Consider the following 21,287-nt stretch of genomic DNA (forward strand, 5'->3'; position numbering starts at 1 on the left):
CCCCTCTCTACCCGCCCCCCTCCACCCAGCTCTCACCAGAGACAGCTTGTATCGTGTTGAGCCTCTTGCTGGTTGTATGCAGCTTTAAGCTTTTGAATGTTGATTATGGACTGAACACAGTGTGTGTGTGTGTGTGTGTGTGTGTGTGTGTGTGTGTGTGTGTGTGTGTGTGTGGCTCTCACAGTTTCTCCTGCTGACTCTGTCCAGATGATGTAACTGTTCAGACTCTCAAATCTGCCATTTTATTACATCATTGTTTTTATGTTTCTCTACATGGTCAGGGCTGGACACGGTCATCAGGGGCCTCAGACCCTCAGGGGCCCCTGAACTCCTCAGACTCACCATGTGTCAGTTGGTTTGTGGCGATCAGATTAAATGTAGTTTTGCAGTTAAGAATGAGGAGTTTGATATTTAACTCCGCAGCCTCAGATGTTTTTACCTTTCTGACTCAGGTGACATCACAAAGGCTTTTCTCTCCTGTTCTCACATGTGCAGCTGTGATTCCCAACATCTGGAAACACACTCACTTCCCACAGTTCAAACACCAGGAGACTTTTCCTAAAAGCTCTTTTTAAACCCATCAGTTGTTCTTCCATTTTATGAAAAGTAATATTCCACACTGTCTATATAAATGGACTGCATCTATTTTATCAAGTGCTTTTATTCAAAGCACTTTACAGTTTTCCAGTGAGCGCCCCTGCAGGGTGCAGGCCTCACCCTCAGGAGCAGGAGGTGTTCAGTGCTCAAGGCTCATGTGAACGTTGTTACACTGATTCATCGAGGCCCAAAATCAGTGAATCAATAAATAAAACAAAGCTGTTTACGTCTGAATAAATAAGAATCCACTGAGTTTCTGATGTGACCCGATCATGTGAAACGTGCTGGTCCTCCTGCTCTCAAACAATTAGTTAATTAGTCGATCAGCAAAACATTAATCAACAATAATTTTGATCATCTGTTTATTTTTTATCAAGCAAAACACCAAATATCTGCTAATTCCAGCTTCTAAATGTGAAGATTTGCTGTTTTAGAGGCAGTTTTCATGATTCTGTCAAAGACCCTCTGATGGAAATCAAGTTTTTAACCTTGTTAACGGCCATATGACATTTTTATATAAAACAAGTGACATAATCATCAACAACATGACTGAGTGTTTCCACCAATCCAATCTGAACCAATCCGGTGAACTTGTGGGGGCGGGGCTAAATAAACCTGAAACCTTGTCAGTACAGAGAGAGAGAGTTAGCATTAGCACAACCGCTAACACTGTGTCACTGGCCACAGCCAGTTACAAGCTAAAAAAACATACTTAAACAAATAAAAGATGCTAACTAAACTAATCGTTCTGAAAGGATGCTAACCACACTAACTTCTCTGAGAAGAAGCTAACCGTTCTGATCCATCTGCTAGTCTCTGGTTCTGGTCTCAACAGACTCCTCCTCTGAGTCTGGGTCTGACTGAGTCTCTGATGTTTCCTCCTCTGACCATCTTGATACTCTCTGCTCTTTCCATCTGGAGCCAGCAGGTGGTGGGCGGGGTTCAAGGCCTGTTCCAGGAAGTAAGAGGAGATGAGCTTCAGACCCAGTTTTTATGTGTGAAAACATGTTAGTTCAATAATCAATAATGAAAATAATCCTTATTTCCTACTTTATAATGTTTATATTCATATCACTGCTTAAATTTGTGTTTTGTAAGTGTTAATCCTGCATCGGACATCGTTTGCTGCACACGACAGAGTCAGTCCCTCACTGAGCTCAGTTGTTGTACGACAGGATTTACACTACGTCGGCTCTAATGTGAACATCAATATGTCGGTGCAGAAGGTGTTGGATCACAGATGCAGATGTTTGCAGTTTACCGCATGTGAACATGTACATACTGTGTTGAATATGTGTGGAAGAATATCAGTCTGCAGTGACGACCACGGAGATGAGAGCAGGTTAGAAACAGGAGCGGGTTGTTGTTTTCTGGACTTGTTTTTTTTTTTCTGCTCTGAGTTTGGTCTCGACCAATGAGGAGAGGTGATGAGCGTGACTTCAGTTTGAAAGCAGTGTGGATGATCACATCAGTGTTTCCTTAATGTGAAGCTGGACTCCTGTGCAGAGACAGAGGGAGGTGAAGCAGGACACAGTGTGACCGGTGGAGGAGAGAGGAAGGCTGCTCAAAGGACACTCTGTGTGGCCTGACATCCTTCATATGGTGTGTGTGTGTGTGTGTGTGTGTGTGTGTGTGTGTGTGTGTCCTATATACTGTAGGTAATAGCTGGATATATAAAGGACTGTGCATGGAAATAAAAATACAAAAATAGTTCACAATACTGCAGATGAGTGGTCAACCACAACAGGCAGGTAACCACTCCGACACTAAGTACAGTTAAAGTTATTATTATTATTGTCGTCTGCGTCTGATCTGAATATGGCAAATAAAATCTGCTCAGACTCTGATTATGGTTATTATTGTTAGTATTATTAGTAGTGGTAGAAGTACATAGAACATGGTACATAGTAGAAGTATTTGTATCACTGATACTGGATTTTAGAGGCTAATGTCTGTGTGAAATATCTGATCATTTATTGGTCAATATTTCCTTTTACATAAACACAGAATACAGACGATTTAGCAAAGATCCCTCAGACTTGGTTTTGAAGTGTTTGTGATTTTGGTTTCCTCCAGGAAAATAAAAATATAGATCAAAAGATTATGCATGATTGAAATAAAAGTACTCACCGATACTAAATCAAGAGTATGAAATATAGCACTAAGTTAGTTATCAATAGTTATTAAATGACCTTCCTGTTTACACTGAGGAACAAACCACACCATCACACAGTTACAGCGCGGACCACAGGTCTCTCTAACCTCCATGTCTCCAACATTAATTCAGAACTCATTCATATTTCCATTTTTAGATATAAACATTCACCAGCAGAGACGAAGACAATAACACACAACAATGGAAACAAAACAACTAATGCAGCAGCGTGTTAATGCAAAACTGTGCAACTGAAGGAAGGTACACAAACACACACACACACACACACACACACGTTCCGTAGGCTGTGAGTATAATGACTGAGTGTATGGGGAGGTTGTCTGTGGGAGATATTGCTTCTATTTCTTCTCTCCATACAGCAGTAAGCCTGTGTAAGAATGATTGACAGATGGGCGTATTAGACCACCCGCTGCCAGAGTGTGATAATCCAACAGGGAGCATGTATTGACCAAACACACAATTTCATACTCACACACACACACACACACTCACATGCACGTGACACATTCACACTCATACCTCAAACACTTTCACACTCGCTTTGCTGCAGGATTTACAGTTTCAGGGGCTCTCTGTGTTTTTCTCAAAACCTCAAGTACAAACACAAACTAGTTCCTGAAAGAGCCTCGAAAACTCACTTTAGAAAGACACACACACAAACACACACACACACTCAAACACACACACACACACACACACACAGACACACACAAACACACACACAGGGCAGAGACTCAGTGTTTACGCTGCAGGATTTATTTTTATTATGAGGAAGTGGTTAAAAAGATCATGGACAAACTATAAATCCCACTAACAAGAAATAAATGAAGAAATATTCAGAAAAATACAAAGTGAAATCAAGTGTTTAAAAGTGCAGTAAAAATTTGATTAGTGGAAGCTGATGTAGAAAATATCGAGAGACTTCTTCTTCCTGTAATATCCGTCATGGCTGCAGCCTGGTCACGGCTGTGTCACCTCTGAGATTAACTCTGTGGTTAATCAGTTAATCAGCAAAACATTTGGCATTTAAACACACGTGAGTTCACAGAGCTGCTGCCTCCGTCTCTTCTTCTCTTCTTTCGTGCAACAGTCCAAGTGTTCTGGGGTTTGGCTGCTTTTCCACCTCCTCAGCTCTTAATCTTGCTCTGATTGCTTTTTGCTGTAAATGCTGTTAAAGGGAGTTTTTCCTCATGAAGGTTTCACATGGTGGAAACTGTTGAGTTTCTCTCAGTCATGTCATAAGGTCTTGACCTGACTCTGTAAAATGCCTTGAGAAAATAATAAATAAAATGTATTATAATACAATTGTGGACCCATGAACACAACTTTTGTTTAGCAGAAGATGAGGATTAACTATTCTATCACAAGCAGAAATAAGAAACTCTATGGAGGCAAATAATGAAATAAAAATCTACTGTGTTTTAGTGAGATGACAAATCTGTTTGTTCAAGTTCCTCCACACATGTTTCAAACTGGGTCTGAAGCTCATCTCTTACTTTCTGGATCAGGCCTTGAGCCCCGCCCACCACCACCTGCTGGCTCCAGGTGGACAGGTGAGAGAGCAGAGAGTATCAAGATGGTGAGAGGAGGAAACATCAGAGAGACTCAGCCACATGTTTGAACCTCAGTCAGACCCAGACTCAGAGGAGGAGTCTGAGACCAGAACCAGAGACTAGCAGACGGATCAGAACAGTTAGCACAGTTAGCATCTTTTCAGAATAGTTAGTGCAGTTAGGATCTTTTTAGAACGGTTAGCGTAGTTAGCATCTTTTCAGAATGGTTAGTGCAGTTAGCATCTTTTTAGCACGGCTAGCGTAGTTAGTATCTTTTCAGAGTAGTTAGTGCAGTTAGCATCTTTTTAGAATGGTTAGTGTAGTTAGCATATTTTCCGAATAGTTAGTGCGGTTAGCATCTTTTGAGCACGGTTAGCATAGTTAGCATCTTTTCAGAATAGTTAGTGTAGTTAGCATCCTTTTAGAACGGTTAGTGTAGTTAGCATCTTTTCAGAATAGTGCAGTTCGCATCTTTTGCGCACGGTAAGCGAAGTTAGCATCTTTTCAGAGTGGTTAGCATAGTGAGCATCTTTTAAGAAAGATTAGTAAGTAATAAGTAAAAGTAAGTAAAAATGTATTTATATAGCACCTTTCACAGATAAAATAATCAGTTCTTTACATCATAAAATGTACAAAAGTTAAAAGAATATGACAATAAAAACAATAAGTAAATGAAGAGCAATAAAATAAAATTAAGAAGATATTAATTATATTTTTAGCTTGTAACTGGCACAGTGTTAGCAGTTGTGCTAATGGTAACTCTCTCTCTCTCTCTCTCTCTCTCTCTCTGTACTGACCTGGTTTCAGGTTTATTTAGCCCCGCCCCCCACCCCCACATGTTGGCAGGATTGGTTCCTTAGGTTTGTGACTTATGAAACCTTGGCTGTTTGATTTATTAAAGTTTAAGTGTGAGGTGAGAGTTGTCGCTCTGCCACCACAACAAAGTGGCTTTATATGTATTTACATATAAATAAATGAAGGCTACATGTTAATTTATTCATCATTGTCAAATGTTCTTTATCTTCAAACAAGCGTCTCTTCTTCTGTGGTGGTGTGTGTCACATACACACACACACACACACACACACACACACACACACAAACTGAAATCCATGCTACATTTGGCTGATTGTGGCAGCAGTGTGTCCAGGAAGGAGGATAAAATTGACACTATTTCAACATCCTGTCAGAAAGGAAGGAAAAGTTAATTCACACTGTTCGGCTTATTTATTTATTTATTTATTGCTTCCGCATGATGGCGGCGCCGCGCCGCTAGTTTTTCACTTCCTCAGCTGCTGCTACATGAAAGTGTGAGGTGTGTGTTTTGTCCTTATGCAAAGTAAATCACTGTAAGAACCTGAGGTGAAAATTAACATCCAGCACTGAGGGGAGCATCCTCGTCCTTTCACCGGGTTCGTAATGATTGATGAGTGATATAATTAGATTCAGTGTATGTGGAGCATCATTTACTGATCAACATGGTTCAGCTGCTTCAGAAAATCACCTGCTAACTGGAATGTGTGTGTGTGTGTGTGTGTGTGTGTGTGTGTGTGTGTGTGGGTGTGTGTGTGTTTTGTGCATTCCTTCACAGTCAGATGCTACATGTAAAATAACATGAACATTACACACATTACACCTGTCCATATGTTTTAATGCACGTCTGGTCTGGGTCTGTTTTTCTCGGTCTAACTGAGACAGTGGTGTTTGAGGCAGTCGTTTGTTTTTGGCCCTTTCCTGTTTCATCGTGGCAGTAAACATATGCAGAAGGCTGGGTTCACTGGTGTGGAGGAGAGCCAGACCTGATCACCCAACACCACTGCTGGACCTCGCTGATAATCTTGTGTCTGACCAGGATTAAACTCACTGCAGCCAGATCCTGAAATCTGGTGGAAAGTCTTAAACCAGACGAGTGGTTTGATTAGATTGATTGAAGTCCATGTTCAACTGTCTAAAAGTCCCCCAAGGTAAAACTGGGGAAGACCCTGCTCTGAAATATTAGAGGGCTCAGTGCATATTTTTAAAGGACTGAAACGTACCTGTTCATACCTGTTCAATTTAGTTTCTGATTAGCTCAGAGTTTGTTTTTGTTTTTTTTAATGATTTCACAGTCTGAACTTTTTCCTTTTCTATTTGTCAAAGCACTTTGAGCTGCATCCTGTGTATGAAAAGTGCCAGATACACAAAGTTATTTTTATTTATTAACATTATCATTATTATTATTATTATTAACTGTTGCATATAATGGAAAGTTCTGGTTTCCGTGAGGTTCGATATCCAAAGTTTAATATCTTGATACAGTTCAGTACAAATATCACAGTATACAATATTATTATTTATTTATTTGTTTTTTCGATATGATAAAAAATATTTGAATATTTTCAAGAAATATTTCCTAGTGTCCATATACTTTTGGCTTTGTAGTGTATTTTCCTTGTCATCAGCTGACCTATATGACCTTCAAGAGCAGGGTTTGATGTATTTCAAAATAAAGCGTTTTTCAGCACACGCCACTGGATTATCAAAGGAATAATGTAGCAGATAGATTTTTGTTTTATTTTGAAAATACCGGTGTGTCGCTGTGTTTTCCCCCCCATGTTTGGACTAGATCGGATGAAATGGCAGATCACAGACGCATGAGGCGAATCTGCTGTCATCGCTGCATTATTGCATAGTTTATGACAACATATGGTTAGCATGTAGCCATCTGGTGTGTTGCTGTTCAGTCGGGTCACTACTTGTATCAGCGTGTCACCATGTTTTAGATTTGTAGTGTAGAAGAAGAGCGCAGGATCCATCACTCAGCGGCAGATCGTGAAATCAAACAGTGTGGCAGCTTCTACAGAGAGAGAGACTGTATGTTTATGAATGTACACGACGTCATATAACAGGCAGGTGCGAGCTTTAATGATGTATGGAGCCATGCCCCTCTGAGTTGCCTAGCAACACGAAGGATTTGTTTCTTGAAGGGAAGCTGCTCTCCAGTCCATCGTTGGCCTCAAAATCTTTTTTTTTCCCCCCACTTCATCCTTCATCCCCCAGTCGCTCCTGACAGCTGGATGATATCAGATCCAGGATGAATGGTAACTTCCTGAAAGATCATCATCATCATCAGCTGATCTGTTCTCTTCAACTTCAGTCTCAGGAACTCTGGTTTCTTATCTTCCTACGTAGAGATGAAGTTCCTCACTGATCGTTTCACACTGAGCGTCTTCAAATCAACCAGATCAGAAAATAAAATCAGCTTCACACGTTTGACGCAGCAGCAACATTTACTACTTTTATCTCATTTAACCCTCCGAGGTCTGAGGACATTTCCTCTTAGATTCACCTTTTAAAGTGTTTAACATCACAATTCTCAGAACAAGCAAGAAAAATTGAATCCTAGTTTTGGAAATTCTTCAAATATTTTGTGAAAACAAACCTTAACGAATTGTCTTGGTGCTTGACATGTGTTCACCACAGTCTATAGGTTCATAAAAATAGTGCAATATATGAGTAGAATAGTAGATAAATGGATAATAAATGCCTGAAATGAGTCGTAGTGTTGTCTGTCATTCCACTTTAACCAGGTTTTAGAGGCTGTGAGTCACGTATGATCTGGGAAGAATATGTAAGAGAAAGTGGAGAATCTACAGATTCTAATGACATTCAAACCATATTTCTACGTTGTACTATTATAAAAGTTAATAAATAGAAACATCCATGGACCTCAGAGGGTTAAAAACCTCCTTCATCATCTAGTCTTTTTTTAAAAAGGTCCATGTCTGTAGTTAATATTTGTGTGATGATCAGTCTCAGCTCTTCACAGTAAACTGGACTTTTAACACGGCTGTTTATCTTAGTTTATCCTCAAATATAATGACATTTATTAATGTTTTACTGTAATATATTTCATCATTTTAAAAGAGACGTTGTTGGTTTTCATTCTCAGTGGAGCTGCTCGGCCTCTCATCCTCATCCTCAGAGGAAAATACAATAAACCAACATGGCGTAAAATAACTTTAATAGATGATCTGGAAACTGAAAGGCACCAGACGTGAGATCGAGGGCGTCTGAAGACGATGACAGTGATGACATATTTAAACTGGAATAAACTGGTTCCTCTCTGGTTCAGTCGACATGCAGATCTGACTCTATATACAGTCTACATACTGCATTTTTATCGTAGGTAAATTCTATATGAACTTTACATTTAAATGCAGTTTACAGGATGTTTCCAGGAAATGTGGAGTATTTAAAGAACAGGGGAATCTCCTCTGTCAGATGTTTTCTACAGATTTCTAAAAGTTTTCAACCTATAAAACATGGTTCTCTTTCTTTTTACCTCACTGTTGTTCAGGACGTCGCCCAGGCGACCAGGTCTGCTGCTGTTTCTGCGTTTGGTGTCAGGAGTTATTATTATTATTATTATTATTATTATTATTATTATTATTTACACTTAGTTTGCGCGAAGTCTTCGTTTTCATTTGTTTGTTTTGACGAGAGATGTTTTTACAGTGTGTGTGTGCGTGTGTGTGTGTGTGTGTGTGTGTCTTGGGGTTTTCGATCTAAACAGTCAGCTGTTATTTTTTCTGTTCTCTTCATGTTTTATGAATTTTATATGAGCGTAGAGTCGCCTGGAAACACCTGAGGCTGAGTGTCTGAAGGTTGTTGTCGTTCGCTCTGACAGGACGATCTCAGTCATCAGTGAGGAAATGGAGACGCTGCTTTTCTGTCACTGGATCATTTGTCCCCGTTAAACATGTTTTCATTTTATTTTATTTTTATTATTCAACATACAACATTTCTTTCTTGTGGACACGATGTCTAAGTAACACCTTGATGAAACTTCTTCAAATTTGGCACAAACATTCACTTGTACTCAAGGATGAGCTGGTTAGATTTCGGGGGGGGGGGTTAAAGGTCAAGAGTCAAGGACGTAGTGACCTCACAAAACAGTTTTTGCCTTGTGAACACGATATCTCCGTAACGCCTTGAAGGAATTTCTTCGAATTTGGTAAAAATGTTCAATTAGTCTTAAGGACAAACTGATTAGAATTTGGTGGTCAAAGGTCAAAGGTCACATTTTATAGCCATTACTCAACACTTCACACAAATGGTTAATATAGGAGGTGAGTCTAGTTTTTCTTCAATGATCAAAACATCAGTAAACATTAGAATAAGAAGCTCATTATCCAGGTACCACACCAGTCCTACAGTCCCTCAGTTAACACACAGCAAACACTGGAGCTTAAGTCTGTATGAAAGCCTGGAATAAAACAAACAAGTGTACTAAACCTAAAATAGGAATAGAATAAAAATGAAAAAACTAAAAGTAAAAAAAAGAAAATGGAGGTGACTAGAGTTGTGATTGCTCTCAGTGACCATCTTTCCACAAACCGGTCTGTTGTCAGCTGTGATTTTCTCCGTGGTAAAGACCTTCTCCCCCTCTCTCTCTCCGCTCGCTATGGTGGTCAACACACTGCGATCACGTTCTTTAAAATTAAGAGCAAAATTCTCAATGAATAAATCAAACCTCTATCTGTCATGTTATCAGGTAATATACCCAGTATGAGAAGTGTTGGATCTGAACTAAAATTATTCCTAAAATGAGTTTAATCTCTTTTTGAACACTCTTCCAGAACTCCTATTTCTTTGGGCAAGCCCAAAAATATATGTGTGAATATGGGGCTTTAAAATGCTTCATTTTCACCTTCCAATCGAACTCCCTCCATGTTGGTTAGCTCATGTCCTGCTTTGAATGTTTCCTCCCATTTGTCATCTGTTATTATAATACTTGCTTCCAGCATTTTTCTTTGACACTTCAGATTCTTTTGACGGACAAAAAGCCTCATCAGTCTCATCTAAAGAGTATTTACTGCCTTTAAGTTAAAACATATTTGAGGAAAATGTGATTTAACGATTTTAAACGAACAAAATGTGTGAATGAAATCAAACTGATTTGCAGGTTTTAGCGTGTGTTGGGAGGGAACCTTCATCTTAACTGAAGTGAACGGACCTAATGACCAACATCTGATATTTAATAAAAGCCATAAAGGCATCTTCATCCGCTGTGGGTCGAACTTTAGGACCTGTGGTCATGAGTACTCTCTGACAGAGATCCTGAGAATAAGAGCTGCTGTGTTCTGCTCAGTCAGCTCAGTGTGTGAAGTGAAGCCAGATAAAAGTTAAGGAAGTTAAAAGTTTGGATTCTGACTAAAACCTGAGTCCTTTACTTGATCAATATTTCCTGATAAATTATTATGAACATTCATTGATTCTTGCAGAGGTTTTAAATCTAAATATCTTGAAAAACTGAATTTATTTTCTTTTTTAAAATTAGATGATACAACTTCTTTTTACTTCTTTTTTTTCTGGCATTTGAAGCAACAAACCAGCTTCTATATTAAAGGAAGAAGAAACGTTAATCAGGGTGTTGTGAGGTGAACTTTATGAATTTATTAATTAATTGAAACCATGGTAAAAAGGTGTGTGGGGGTATGAATGTGTTGGACTATTTTAGGTGTTGTATGGGTCCCTGCTGTAACACTGTCTCATTTCACCATGTGATTCTCACACCAAACCATGGAGACGTGAGACGTACTTGTCACTTACAGTTTTATTCTTAGTCTGGCGGATGTTTGCAGCCTCATGACAGAGACTTCGTCTGTTTGCAGTGAATAAATGTAGAAATGTGTTGGAGGTCATGTAGAGACAGAGCTGCCTCCTCGTTTATTCCACTTTCTCTCATGTCGCAGCCACTGAAGGAATCTAAGCAGCTGCATTTTTTTTTCTCCACATTTTATTTTTTTCTTTTACTTGGTGTCCTGTTTGTAGCTCTACAACTTTTACTCACCATGCCTCCACCTCGCTGCTGTCCCACCCTCTGCCCGGATCACTCTGCAGCGCGGTGCGCGCCTCCTGGGAGAGAGGCAGCGCAGGAGAGAGGGGAGGTGTGTAAGGGGCGGGGTTAGGGAATGCATGTGTGTGTGTGTGTGTGTGTGTGTGTGTGTGTGTGTGTGTGTGTGTGTGTGTGCTAGCGGAGGGGGTCGCGCTGGTGTAGCAGGGAGGCGGTGGTAGTGGAAGGTGTGAGCGGGATCATGTGCGCGGTGCGCGGCAGCTCCTCTCCGCGGAGTCGCTGTCCGTGGTGCTGAAGCGGAAAGTCGCGCTGTGATATGCGCGAGCGTGAAGCCGAGCAGGAGAAGCAAAGGAGTGAAAATGAAGTCCATAATCAATGCCTTAAAAAAGGAAGGTAAGAAGCATCATCTCTCTCTTTTTTTGTCTACTTTTCAAATCCTCAGCTCAGGTTTCGGACCTCCGGAGTTCGCGCTGCAACTTGGATCATTTTCAGCTGCCGCGATAAGAAAAGTAAAAAGTGTTCTGCATCATTAGAGGATGTTTTATTTTGTAGGTCGTCGCGTATTTAGGTTACAAGAATAATCCGGGAGTTGTGTCTCTTTTCTTTTTTTTTGCGCGGACTGGAGAGAGAAGGAGAGAGAGGGAGACAGCGCGGCTCTGGAGCAGTTTTTAGGTCACAGGGAGCGGATGGAAAATGAGGCTCCGAGGTTGAGAAAACACCCACAAACATGACTTCATGCTCCCCTCAACCCAAACAGACCCTCAACAGCCCGTCCATCCGCCCGTGTGTGAAACCATGTCGGTGGCGTTGACGCTTTGATTCATCCGCCGCTATTTTTTCTCAATGAAGACGGAGCCGTGGAGCCTATAGGCGGGGGAAGGGCGCCAAAAACCTGGATTGTGTAGGATGCAGATGCAGCTGACAGCTTCTCACGTTCACTTTACATCCGATGCTGTTTTTCATAGAAATGAACATGAGTGAAATGTCTGGATCAAGTGTGCAAAGGTTGCAAGTTGGTCCCATTGATGATGATGATCATGATGCAGATGCAGCAGAATCTGTCAATTTTAGTTGAACAAACCTAATAATAATAATAAATATAGATTTTATTTATGATGATTATTATTATTTATCTTGTGATAGTCATATTTTAGTCCGTTTTTATTCAGTTTTATTCTTGGAGAAAATAACATCCCCACTGATCTCCAGCTTTTCATCAGTGTTTGTAAAATTAGGATCATTCATTTTGTAAAACTTAGATTTAAATGTCAGTAGTAACTGATTTGTACCTGTGACGCTTCAAAGCTTCCTGAACACTCCTCATAGAATCACATCCACTCAGCTTCACAGCGCTGGAATCTCTAACAGCTTTTTCACTGGTGGAGAAATCAGTGAGTGAAAGGTTTCGCACCAGGAAACCAGGAAGGTGACACAGACGGGATCATATGGTGATAAATAATGTTGACGAAAGTGAATTCATTTAATTTACATCACAAAAAAACAAACAAAAACAACAGAAACAATTTGGAATCAAAAACACCATGAAAAACCATCAATACCAGCAGTGAATTCAGATTCCCGGGAACTTATGAATCATTATCATCTTTTTGCGTCACCACCACTGACAGTGTTGTGTCACATTAACAGTAACGATCCCATCTGCCATCTCACTTTTTATAAAATCTAAAGAATTGACTTTTCCTGCTTTGTAGGAATTCATGTAAATAAAAGACAAAAAAAAAAAAAGTATTTATAATTCAAAACCTGAAATAAAAATGCTGCAAATAGAGAGGGATTTTTGACACTAAGAGGAAATAATCCAGTCAACAAAAACACATTAGAAGAGTCAGTGAAATCAACATGGGACACAGAATTTAACACCTCGGGCTTCTGTTATGAAAACAGGAAGAATTGTATTTCATGCAGCTTTAAATCTCTTTTCAAACCCAGTCTAAACGTAGTCTGAGCGCAGGCCGTCTTCACTTGAGGACTTGGGAAACTGGACTGTAATAGTTATAGTGTTAATTTAAATGATATCAGAATAAACTCATCTGTCATCTTAACTGGACAGTAGCCACATGGATCCAATATTACTCACTTAAACCGAACAGCTCCATCTGATGGAAGTTTTAAATATTACATGATCCTTCCTCAAATAATAATAAAGCTTAATAATAATAATAATTATGATGATGATGGTTAAAGCGTCCATACTGCAGGAGGGTTTTAGGATCTGATGCTCTGTCATCAGACTGACAGTGTTTGTGACTGTCCTCTAAAAGTCATGTGACAGTCACAGAAATCACTTCAATAAAAACTTAAATGTAAAAAAAAAAACACATTGACATGACAACTGAAAATAATTTGGTTAAGATTAGAGGAAGATAACGACCAATGAATTTCTATAACATATAATCTATAGAAATAGATTTCGTGGCACTATGACATCATCAGGCTGCGTCCTCCTTGGCTTCCGTCATTAAAGGCAGGAACACGTACGACTAATGTTAGGCTGATTATCATTTTAATTTTACCGTCATCACTTTAGTTTTAGTTTTATCTATTTTAAAATACACAGAAAATGACAAAAAACAAGCTAAAACTAATTTAAAGCCTCCACCTAAGTCTGTAGAAATATCACAAAATTAAAAAATAAAAATACAGAATAAACGTACAAGAAAATAACGTGATTACATAAAGATTCAAAATATATCATAAAATTTACAGCAATAATATCAAGATAAGAGCAGAACTTGTCTTCGCTTCTCTCTTCTTCAGTTCTCCTTGAAGAATTCACCCTCCGTTCACCGTCTCCTCCAAACGCCGTGGTCCTCGCTTCCTTTCTGTCTCACTGTTTGTGAGGACCGCAGCATGAATGAGCAAAACAAGATGGCGGCAGAGGGGTTAAAGTGCACGTTCCTCATGTCTACCCCGTCTTTTTGTCGACTCTCTGCGCCAATGAAGGGATGAAAAACTGACAAAACAGAATTAAAGATGAATAAATGAATTTATAAGGCAAAGTTTTTGATGAATATTGTTTCTCTTTTGGTGCAGACACATGCAGGAATGTGTGTGTGTTGCCTCTGTTTTAATCACTTCCTCAGGATAAAACTGGTTATGTGTGAGGTGACGAGGATTTGTAGGTTTCTATGAATCTTAAAGTTTGTTCCCAGGTGAAGGAGAACGTAAAGTTTGATCACTGCTGAGATCGACAGCAGTCTGCGGACGTGTCCGTCGCTCTTGATTACTGGCTGTTGCGTTGTCCGGATTGGTGGTCGCATGCTTTCGTCGGCTGGTTAATGGTCATTGAATGCACCGCGGCTGGATGACAGTCAGATCTGCAGAATGGAGTGACGGTGAAACATGTTCAGATTCTGCCTTGATTCCACTTTACGACGAGCACGAAGCGGACCGGTGCATCATCAGCAGAATGTCAACAGCATCGTTTGGCTTGGCTGAGACTCTCCGACCTCTGACACGCATCCTGTGTTTCAAGAGCTTTTAATTATATAGATTCCACTGATTGCCTTTTTCAACTCTTACATAAGATGTTTGGACTGTTTTGACTCCACACCCCCATTGTACTTGATAATTAATTGTGTGCAAGAGTTTCCGCGAAAGAGAGAGCGAATCGATGCATTTGTCTCTGTGTGTGTGTGTGTGTGTGTGTGTGTGTGTGTGTGTGTGTGTGTGTGTGTGAGTGATTAGCAAAAGTTAAAACCAGCCCCAACAGCTTGGAGGCCACACACACACACACACCTCAGGGATGCAGATAGCCTGCTAGCTCCTAAATGTGCTAGCTCATTAGATGTTAGCACCTATTCTCCTCATCAACACGTCTGCTGTAGACGAGAGAGAGAGAGAGAGAGAGAGAGAGAGAGGTCTGAGATATTAGCCTGAGAAAGCGATAATGACTCAGTGAATCTCCCTTCAGATGTTCAGGCTGCCAGGAAGTGAAGAGCGGGAAACTGCAGCGCAGCTAACAGGCGACTGGTACCATTGTATTAATCAAGTCATCAGGAGATGCTTATTGGAATGGCTGCAGGCCCTCTTCTGCTTCTGCTCTCCTCGCGCCCTCGTAATTGCGAGGAGTAAGCTGGCGATGGCGGTTGTAGGCTCATCGTCTGGCGGTGTAATGGAGGAATGTATCCGTGGGGAAATCAAGGCCCAACCTCCATTACTGGTTGGGTTTGACAGTACAATGCAGCCAGTGTGGGGCCACGGGAACTCGGCTCTGCACAAGTAATCCTGATAATCGTGCTAATGATGGGCAGAGAGGGAGAGCAGTGAGGAGCCGCGGCCAATCACCAAACTCAGCTCAATATTTTGTGTGTGTGTGTGTGTGTGTGTGTGTGTGTGTGTGTGTGTGTGTGTGTGTGTGTGTGTGTGTGTGTGTGTGTGTGTGTGTGGGAAAGAGATTTCTATGTGATATTGGCTTTAGCTGCCTGGTATTAGAGCATGGCCCACAGTCAGAGAGAGAGAGAGAGAGAGATTATATTTTGATGGATTGATGAAAGAAAAATGACAAAACATGTACAAAAACAAGAGAGAAGGCGCACGACGAGGGTCGATGGATGGATGGATGGATGGATGGATGGATGGATGGATGGATAGACGTGTGCACATAGTCGCCTAGCGATTCTGACATCACTGAGAGAAAGAATAGCACATCAGAGCCAAAAGGTGAGTCGTTATTCATCTCCTTCCCCTGAGGTTTACACTTCACCTCCAGCAGCACGGATCTGAAGGATGGATGCAAACAGCTACTTGCAGATACCTTTGGTGATGGATGGATGGATGGATGGATGGATAGGTAGATAGATAGATAGATAGATAGATAGATAGATAGATAGATAGATAGATAGATAGATAGATCAGTCAATAATCCTCCACTCTTCCTGGAAGCACAAGGAACCTGAACTGCTCAATCACAGTTCTTAGAACAGGTGTGTTGAAGTGTGTTGAGGTGCAAATTGTACAGTATGTGCTGAACTAGTGGGAATCAGTGAGTAGCAGTCTGTATAGATGCAATCCTGGAACTGTCAGCACCATTTAATCTCCACGTATTCGCAGCGTTCTTTCTGTTGCATATGCTTTAGAACATAAAGTTCGTCCGTCACAGCTGCAGCTAGAGCGCCGCTCAGTCGAGCTCGTACCGCCGAGGCCAAACAATCCTACACACGTCTGTCAGGTCCAGATCATTATCTGGACCTGCACCAAGTTGTACAAACTGAAAGATCTCATGCCATAAATATGTTGTTGTTGTTTTTTTTTCTTTTATTCACCAAGATCCAAACATTATTTCATGAGTAATTAACAAAAATGTCGCCAAATGCCCCGTCTCGCAATTTTAAGGTGTAATGAGTTCGTGTCTGGGCCACACCCCGTCCCGCCACTGAGTTTGGTGCAAGTTGGATCAGTACTTTTTGCTTGGCGGAGGTACAGTTTACTACAGAGGGAGTACTAAAGAAGTCACAAAGTAACGCTGAGAGAAATGGAGACAAGAGATTGACAGAGTTTATTCAGTTTCCTGGTGTCAGTTTAAAAGAACCTTTTACTGTTCGTCCCCTTGAAAAGTGACAAAAATATTGAAGTTGTGTAACAAATGGAAAAAAAAAAAAAAGAGTTAGAGAGTGAAAAGTTCCCGCACAGTTTGTACTCTCTCACCTTGGCACAGCTGGGCGATCACAGCATGGAGTGGAAGTGAAATGTCAGAAAGTTCCCGCGCTGCTTGGACAAAGGCCGATGATCCGACGACAGGAAGCGAAAAAGGTTTCCAAAGTTATCCGAGCCGTCAGAGCGTAGAAACATGCTGATCGACTGAAGGTGAAAAAACAGCATCACAGCAAAAAAGAAGAAAAGTCTGACCTTACGTGATGAGCAGCTCTGAAAAGCAAGAACTTTTGAATGACCTACCTTCCGCCTGAGGCTGGTACTAAATCTACCGTCGGTCCTGGACAGCGACGTCATGTTTTTGTTGTCGGTTCTCGCTCTAATCCCTGTGTCTCGGTGACGTCAGTCTGCTGTACAACAGTGTTTGTTCCTGAGGATCACACGATGCTGCAGCGTCTGATTGACACCGACTGACAGAAGATTACAGTTCACTCTTATTACAGAGGCTAGCAGCGTGAGCCGCAGTTCAACAGGGGCAGACATCCGTCCAGGGTTCATGGCTCCTCTGCAGGTTTCCTCATGTCACACTGACTGTTTTTCAAATTAAAGGTTTATGTCAGATTTCTAAAGGGCGAGTTTTAAATGGAAGTTTTACAGAGTGAGTTCTCTCGCAGGTGTTTGCGCGCGCGCGTGTGTGTGTGTGTGTGTGTGTGTTGATCAGTGCGCATGCTGTTGCAGATGTTAGAAAACGAAGCAAATCATCACAGATGTGACTGTGATCCGAGGTCACTGTGACGTTTTCTCTAGCGGTGGTTGAGAGTTCAGGGTTACTGGCCCTTTATCATCACTCAAGGGCAGCCTCACACACAGAGTGGAGCTCTGCTGCGGAGGTCGGTGCAGAGGAAGTGTTATTGTGAGTCCTGTGTCCAATCCAGTGTTTTCACCTGTCTGATTATCAAACTTCAGCTTTTAAAACTGCACTGAAAAGATCATTTGGTTTTTGTCTCGTCCTGCAAATGAGAAACGGAGCTTCTATTTGTTTCATCATTCATGTCTCAGGCGTTTTATTTTTTAATGTGGAAGTTGTTTTCTCTTGTTTGTTGAAATGAGACATTTCCCCTGTTTCCCAGCGGCAGATTTTCAGTGTGTTTTCTTTAAAAAAACATTTTTTAAATTTTCTGAAACTCCATGTAAATAACACATTCTTCAGAAAATGTATAATTTGTAGTCTGCTAACTTTTACATCTTTAAGCATCTAAAGACACAGACAGCGGGACTGACTCTCCAACGCGACTTCAAATGATTTCAGTTTAAAGCTGCTCTTGATGAACGTGACGGGACCAGAAAAGGTAAAGGTTAATGAAAATTCTGAGAGATGAAGAAAATTAAATTCCTTCTCTCCCTGGTTCCTCTGCAGTGCCTTTCCGCGAGGCTCCAGCCTACACCAAACGGCGCCGGGGTCCATCGTCTGGCAACAGCAGCGGAAACGGCCAGTCCCCCACCTCGTTATCAGCGCCACGGGTCCTCCTGCGCTCCAACAGCGACAACAACCTAACAGTCAGCCAGTACCAGCAGCAGCACGGTTCTCCCAGCAACTGGGGCCCCCATCTGCAGCAGCACCAACACACCCAGCCCCACCCGCACAGGGCCCCCCAGCAGGGTCACTCGCAGCCTGGCTCCTCAGCATTGCATCGCAGCCTGTCACCCCAGCTGCTCCAGCAGATGCCCAGCGGCAGCCCCAATGGCACCGTGGTGGTCCGGACCATGGGGAGGGGGGCGAGGAGCCGGTCGCCCTCCCTCAGCCGGCTGGGGGAGGAGGCTCGGCGCGCTCTACCTTCACAGCGTCAGCCCAGGTGAGTTTCTGCAACACACCGACGAGCGGAGGCGGTCTGTGTGTTTGTGTGAGTGAACAAGATTCAGGAGATCCAGGCTGAGGAACCTGGAGGTCAGAGGTCAACTGATGACTCACAAACATTTTACTGTCAATATTTTGCAGCTCAGCTGTGATCTGGTCAGAGCCGGCTGTTTGCTGCTACAGTAAAGGAGCTATCTGTCAGTTTAGCTATTGCTACGTGGCTAACATTAGCATTAGCAGCTGTTTACTCACCAGTCTAGAAGAAAAGTTGTGAGTTCAGCATCAAACTTCATTCCTTTACACCTCAACATCTGTCCCCAGAGGTGGAAACAAACACCAATGTTAACTCTTGTCTCTATCACGTCTTTTCTTCCACTTAAGTTAGCATGCTAACCAGCTAGCCCCGTCCTGTCTCCGCACTGTAGCCTCCAGTCTGTCCTGAGGACATAGCTGTTCAGAGGACGTTTTATAACCTCTTGTTTTGTATAAACGCAACAATGGCTGCAGCTCTTGTCAAGCGGCGATCACTGTCACCTGCTCCTGACAAGAAATCACGTCCAGCTGCAGAGAAAATGTACAGATAGCTCCTTTAAAGATGGCGTCAGCGCCAGGTTGTCACCGGCGAGGCCAGAAACATCAGGTGCAGAAGTGAAATAACTTCTTTCTTCCAGACCTGTGCAGGTTTGATGAAGATAGAGATAAGAGGTTTTTAAAGGGTCAGTTCACTCAAATTACTGCTGTGACTGTCTGACACAGAAAGCAGCATCTTCTGTCACTGATGCACAGACTGGGTCAGAACTCACCTGCTGCATGTTCACATGAGCGTGCTCTCTGATTACCTGCATAACCTAGTTTCTCTGATTGTTCCGGATACTTAACTGCGCCGTGTGAATGCACCGAATGGCACTTCCTGTATAAATAAAACAAAAAGTCCTCATCCGTGCAGAGGGGTGGAGACGCTGGTTCAGGGAAGACAAAGTTCCTGTTGGATTTTAAGTCGAGTTGAAAACGAGACTGAGCATCGTGGTGCAAACAAAGTAAGTGAAACAAAACAGAAAACTTTCATTGTGCAGCAGTAGGTTCAATTCCTCTGCGCTGTAAGCTGCATTCGAGTGTCATCCATCTTGTTCCAGATCGATCGAGCTTTTGCGAGGACTGTGAGAAGCGGTGGCTTGAATGGATTAGCCTCCAGCGTAGCACACACACCAGCTCGCTCGTCTCTCTTCTGTTCTGTGCCGCCGGGGCGGAGGTGGAAAGATCAGCTGGTAGTTGGTGTTTCGATCTGTACTGTTGTGTCTCTGCCTGATAGCTGAGGAAACTAAAACTCAAAACAACTAGGAAAATAAGAAAACTTTGTCTATGCTGCGACGCCGCCATCTTGGTTTACCACATGGACAGCGTGACTTAAGTCCACCTTTACCTTTAGCACCTTAACCCTCTGAGGTCGATGGATGTTTCTATTAGTGTCTTTGCAATAGTACAGCACAGAAATCTGGTAAATGTCGTTAGAATCTGTAGCGTCTCCATTTTCCCTTACATATTCTTCCCCGATCACAGCTTTCAGGCATTTATTACCAATTTATCTACTATTTTACTCACATGTTGCTCTATTTTTATGAACCTATAGACTGTGGTGAACACATGTCAAGCACCAAAACAAATCGTAAAGGTTTGTTTTCACAGAATATTTGAAAAATTTCAAGATCTAGGCTTCAGTTTTTCTGAATTTTGGCCGAATGATCTCTTTGCTCTGCGACCAAAAAGGGGCGTCGTTATAGAAAGATCTGAGCTTGTTCTGAGAATTGTGATGTTAAACACTTTGGTCTTATGTGATACGCAAGTTCCCTTTAAAAGGTGAATTTAAGAGAAAATGCCCTCAGACCTCGGAGGGTTAATAAACTCTAAATTTGAATTTGTTCACTTTGGTTCATGATTAAATATCTAAAAAACTACCTGCATTCCCTTTAGCCTTAGCTTTAGCAAATGTTAGCATGCTAACAAGCTCGACTAAGATGGGGAACATTTTATCTGTGAAACATCGACATGGTAAAACCTGTAAGTATCAGCATAACCGGAGTGAAGTGAGACATGTTTGTGTTTGTAATGTGGGTGAACGCGTCCTGTGAGCAAGGCATTGTTGATGGGAGTTACGGGTTGAGATCCAGTGTGTGTTTCCTCGGTGCGTCTTCATTTACAGTACATACAGTATCCGTGCTCTCCCACCATCCTCCGTGTGAGATGATGTATGACGGGTTCTTCTTGGAAACGTGCCATCAAACAGACTCCGGCTTCCTGCGGTAGCTATGGCAACTATTGCTATGGTTGCATGCAGACACAGTTTGTATGTGAGCTTCATATAGCTGCTTTAAAACAGCTGATTCCGACTTCATCTGCGTGTGTGTGTGTGTGTGTGTGTGTTTGTGTGTGTGTGTGTGTGTTTGTGTGTTTGTGTGTGTGCATGACCATGTGAGCGGTGAAGGATTAAAGTGTGATGGACATTTATCTCAGAGCGATGTAACTGTCAATCCAGATTAAGACACATGCTCTCTGCCCCCCCCCCCTTCCTCCCTCTTCCTCCCCCTCCTTCCTCCTCCCCCTCCTTCCTCCTCCCCCTCCTTCCTCCTCCCCCTCTTCCTTGGCAGATGGACACATTTG

The 21,287-nt window shown here is 41.9% G+C and overlaps 1 protein-coding gene across 1 annotated transcript in view; it reads left to right on the forward strand.

Moving 5' to 3' along the window:
- The window catches only part of shank2b (SH3 and multiple ankyrin repeat domains 2b), a 171,678-nt gene that overhangs the window by 82,439 nt on the left and 67,952 nt on the right, over positions 1 to 21,287 (forward strand). The window contains exon 11 of the mRNA XM_087170118.1: positions 18,195 to 18,630. Within this exon, the coding sequence (XP_087026244.1) occupies positions 18,195 to 18,630 (436 nt within the window). The remainder of the gene's footprint in view (positions 1 to 18,194; positions 18,631 to 21,287) is intronic.

This window comes from Seriola lalandi, unplaced genomic scaffold (genome assembly GCF_002814215.2).
Source record: "Seriola lalandi dorsalis isolate HSWRI2012SDOR001 ecotype SW California unplaced genomic scaffold, Sedor1 jcf7180002054929, whole genome shotgun sequence".
Classification (NCBI taxonomy): domain Eukaryota; kingdom Metazoa; phylum Chordata; class Actinopteri; order Carangiformes; family Carangidae; genus Seriola; species Seriola lalandi.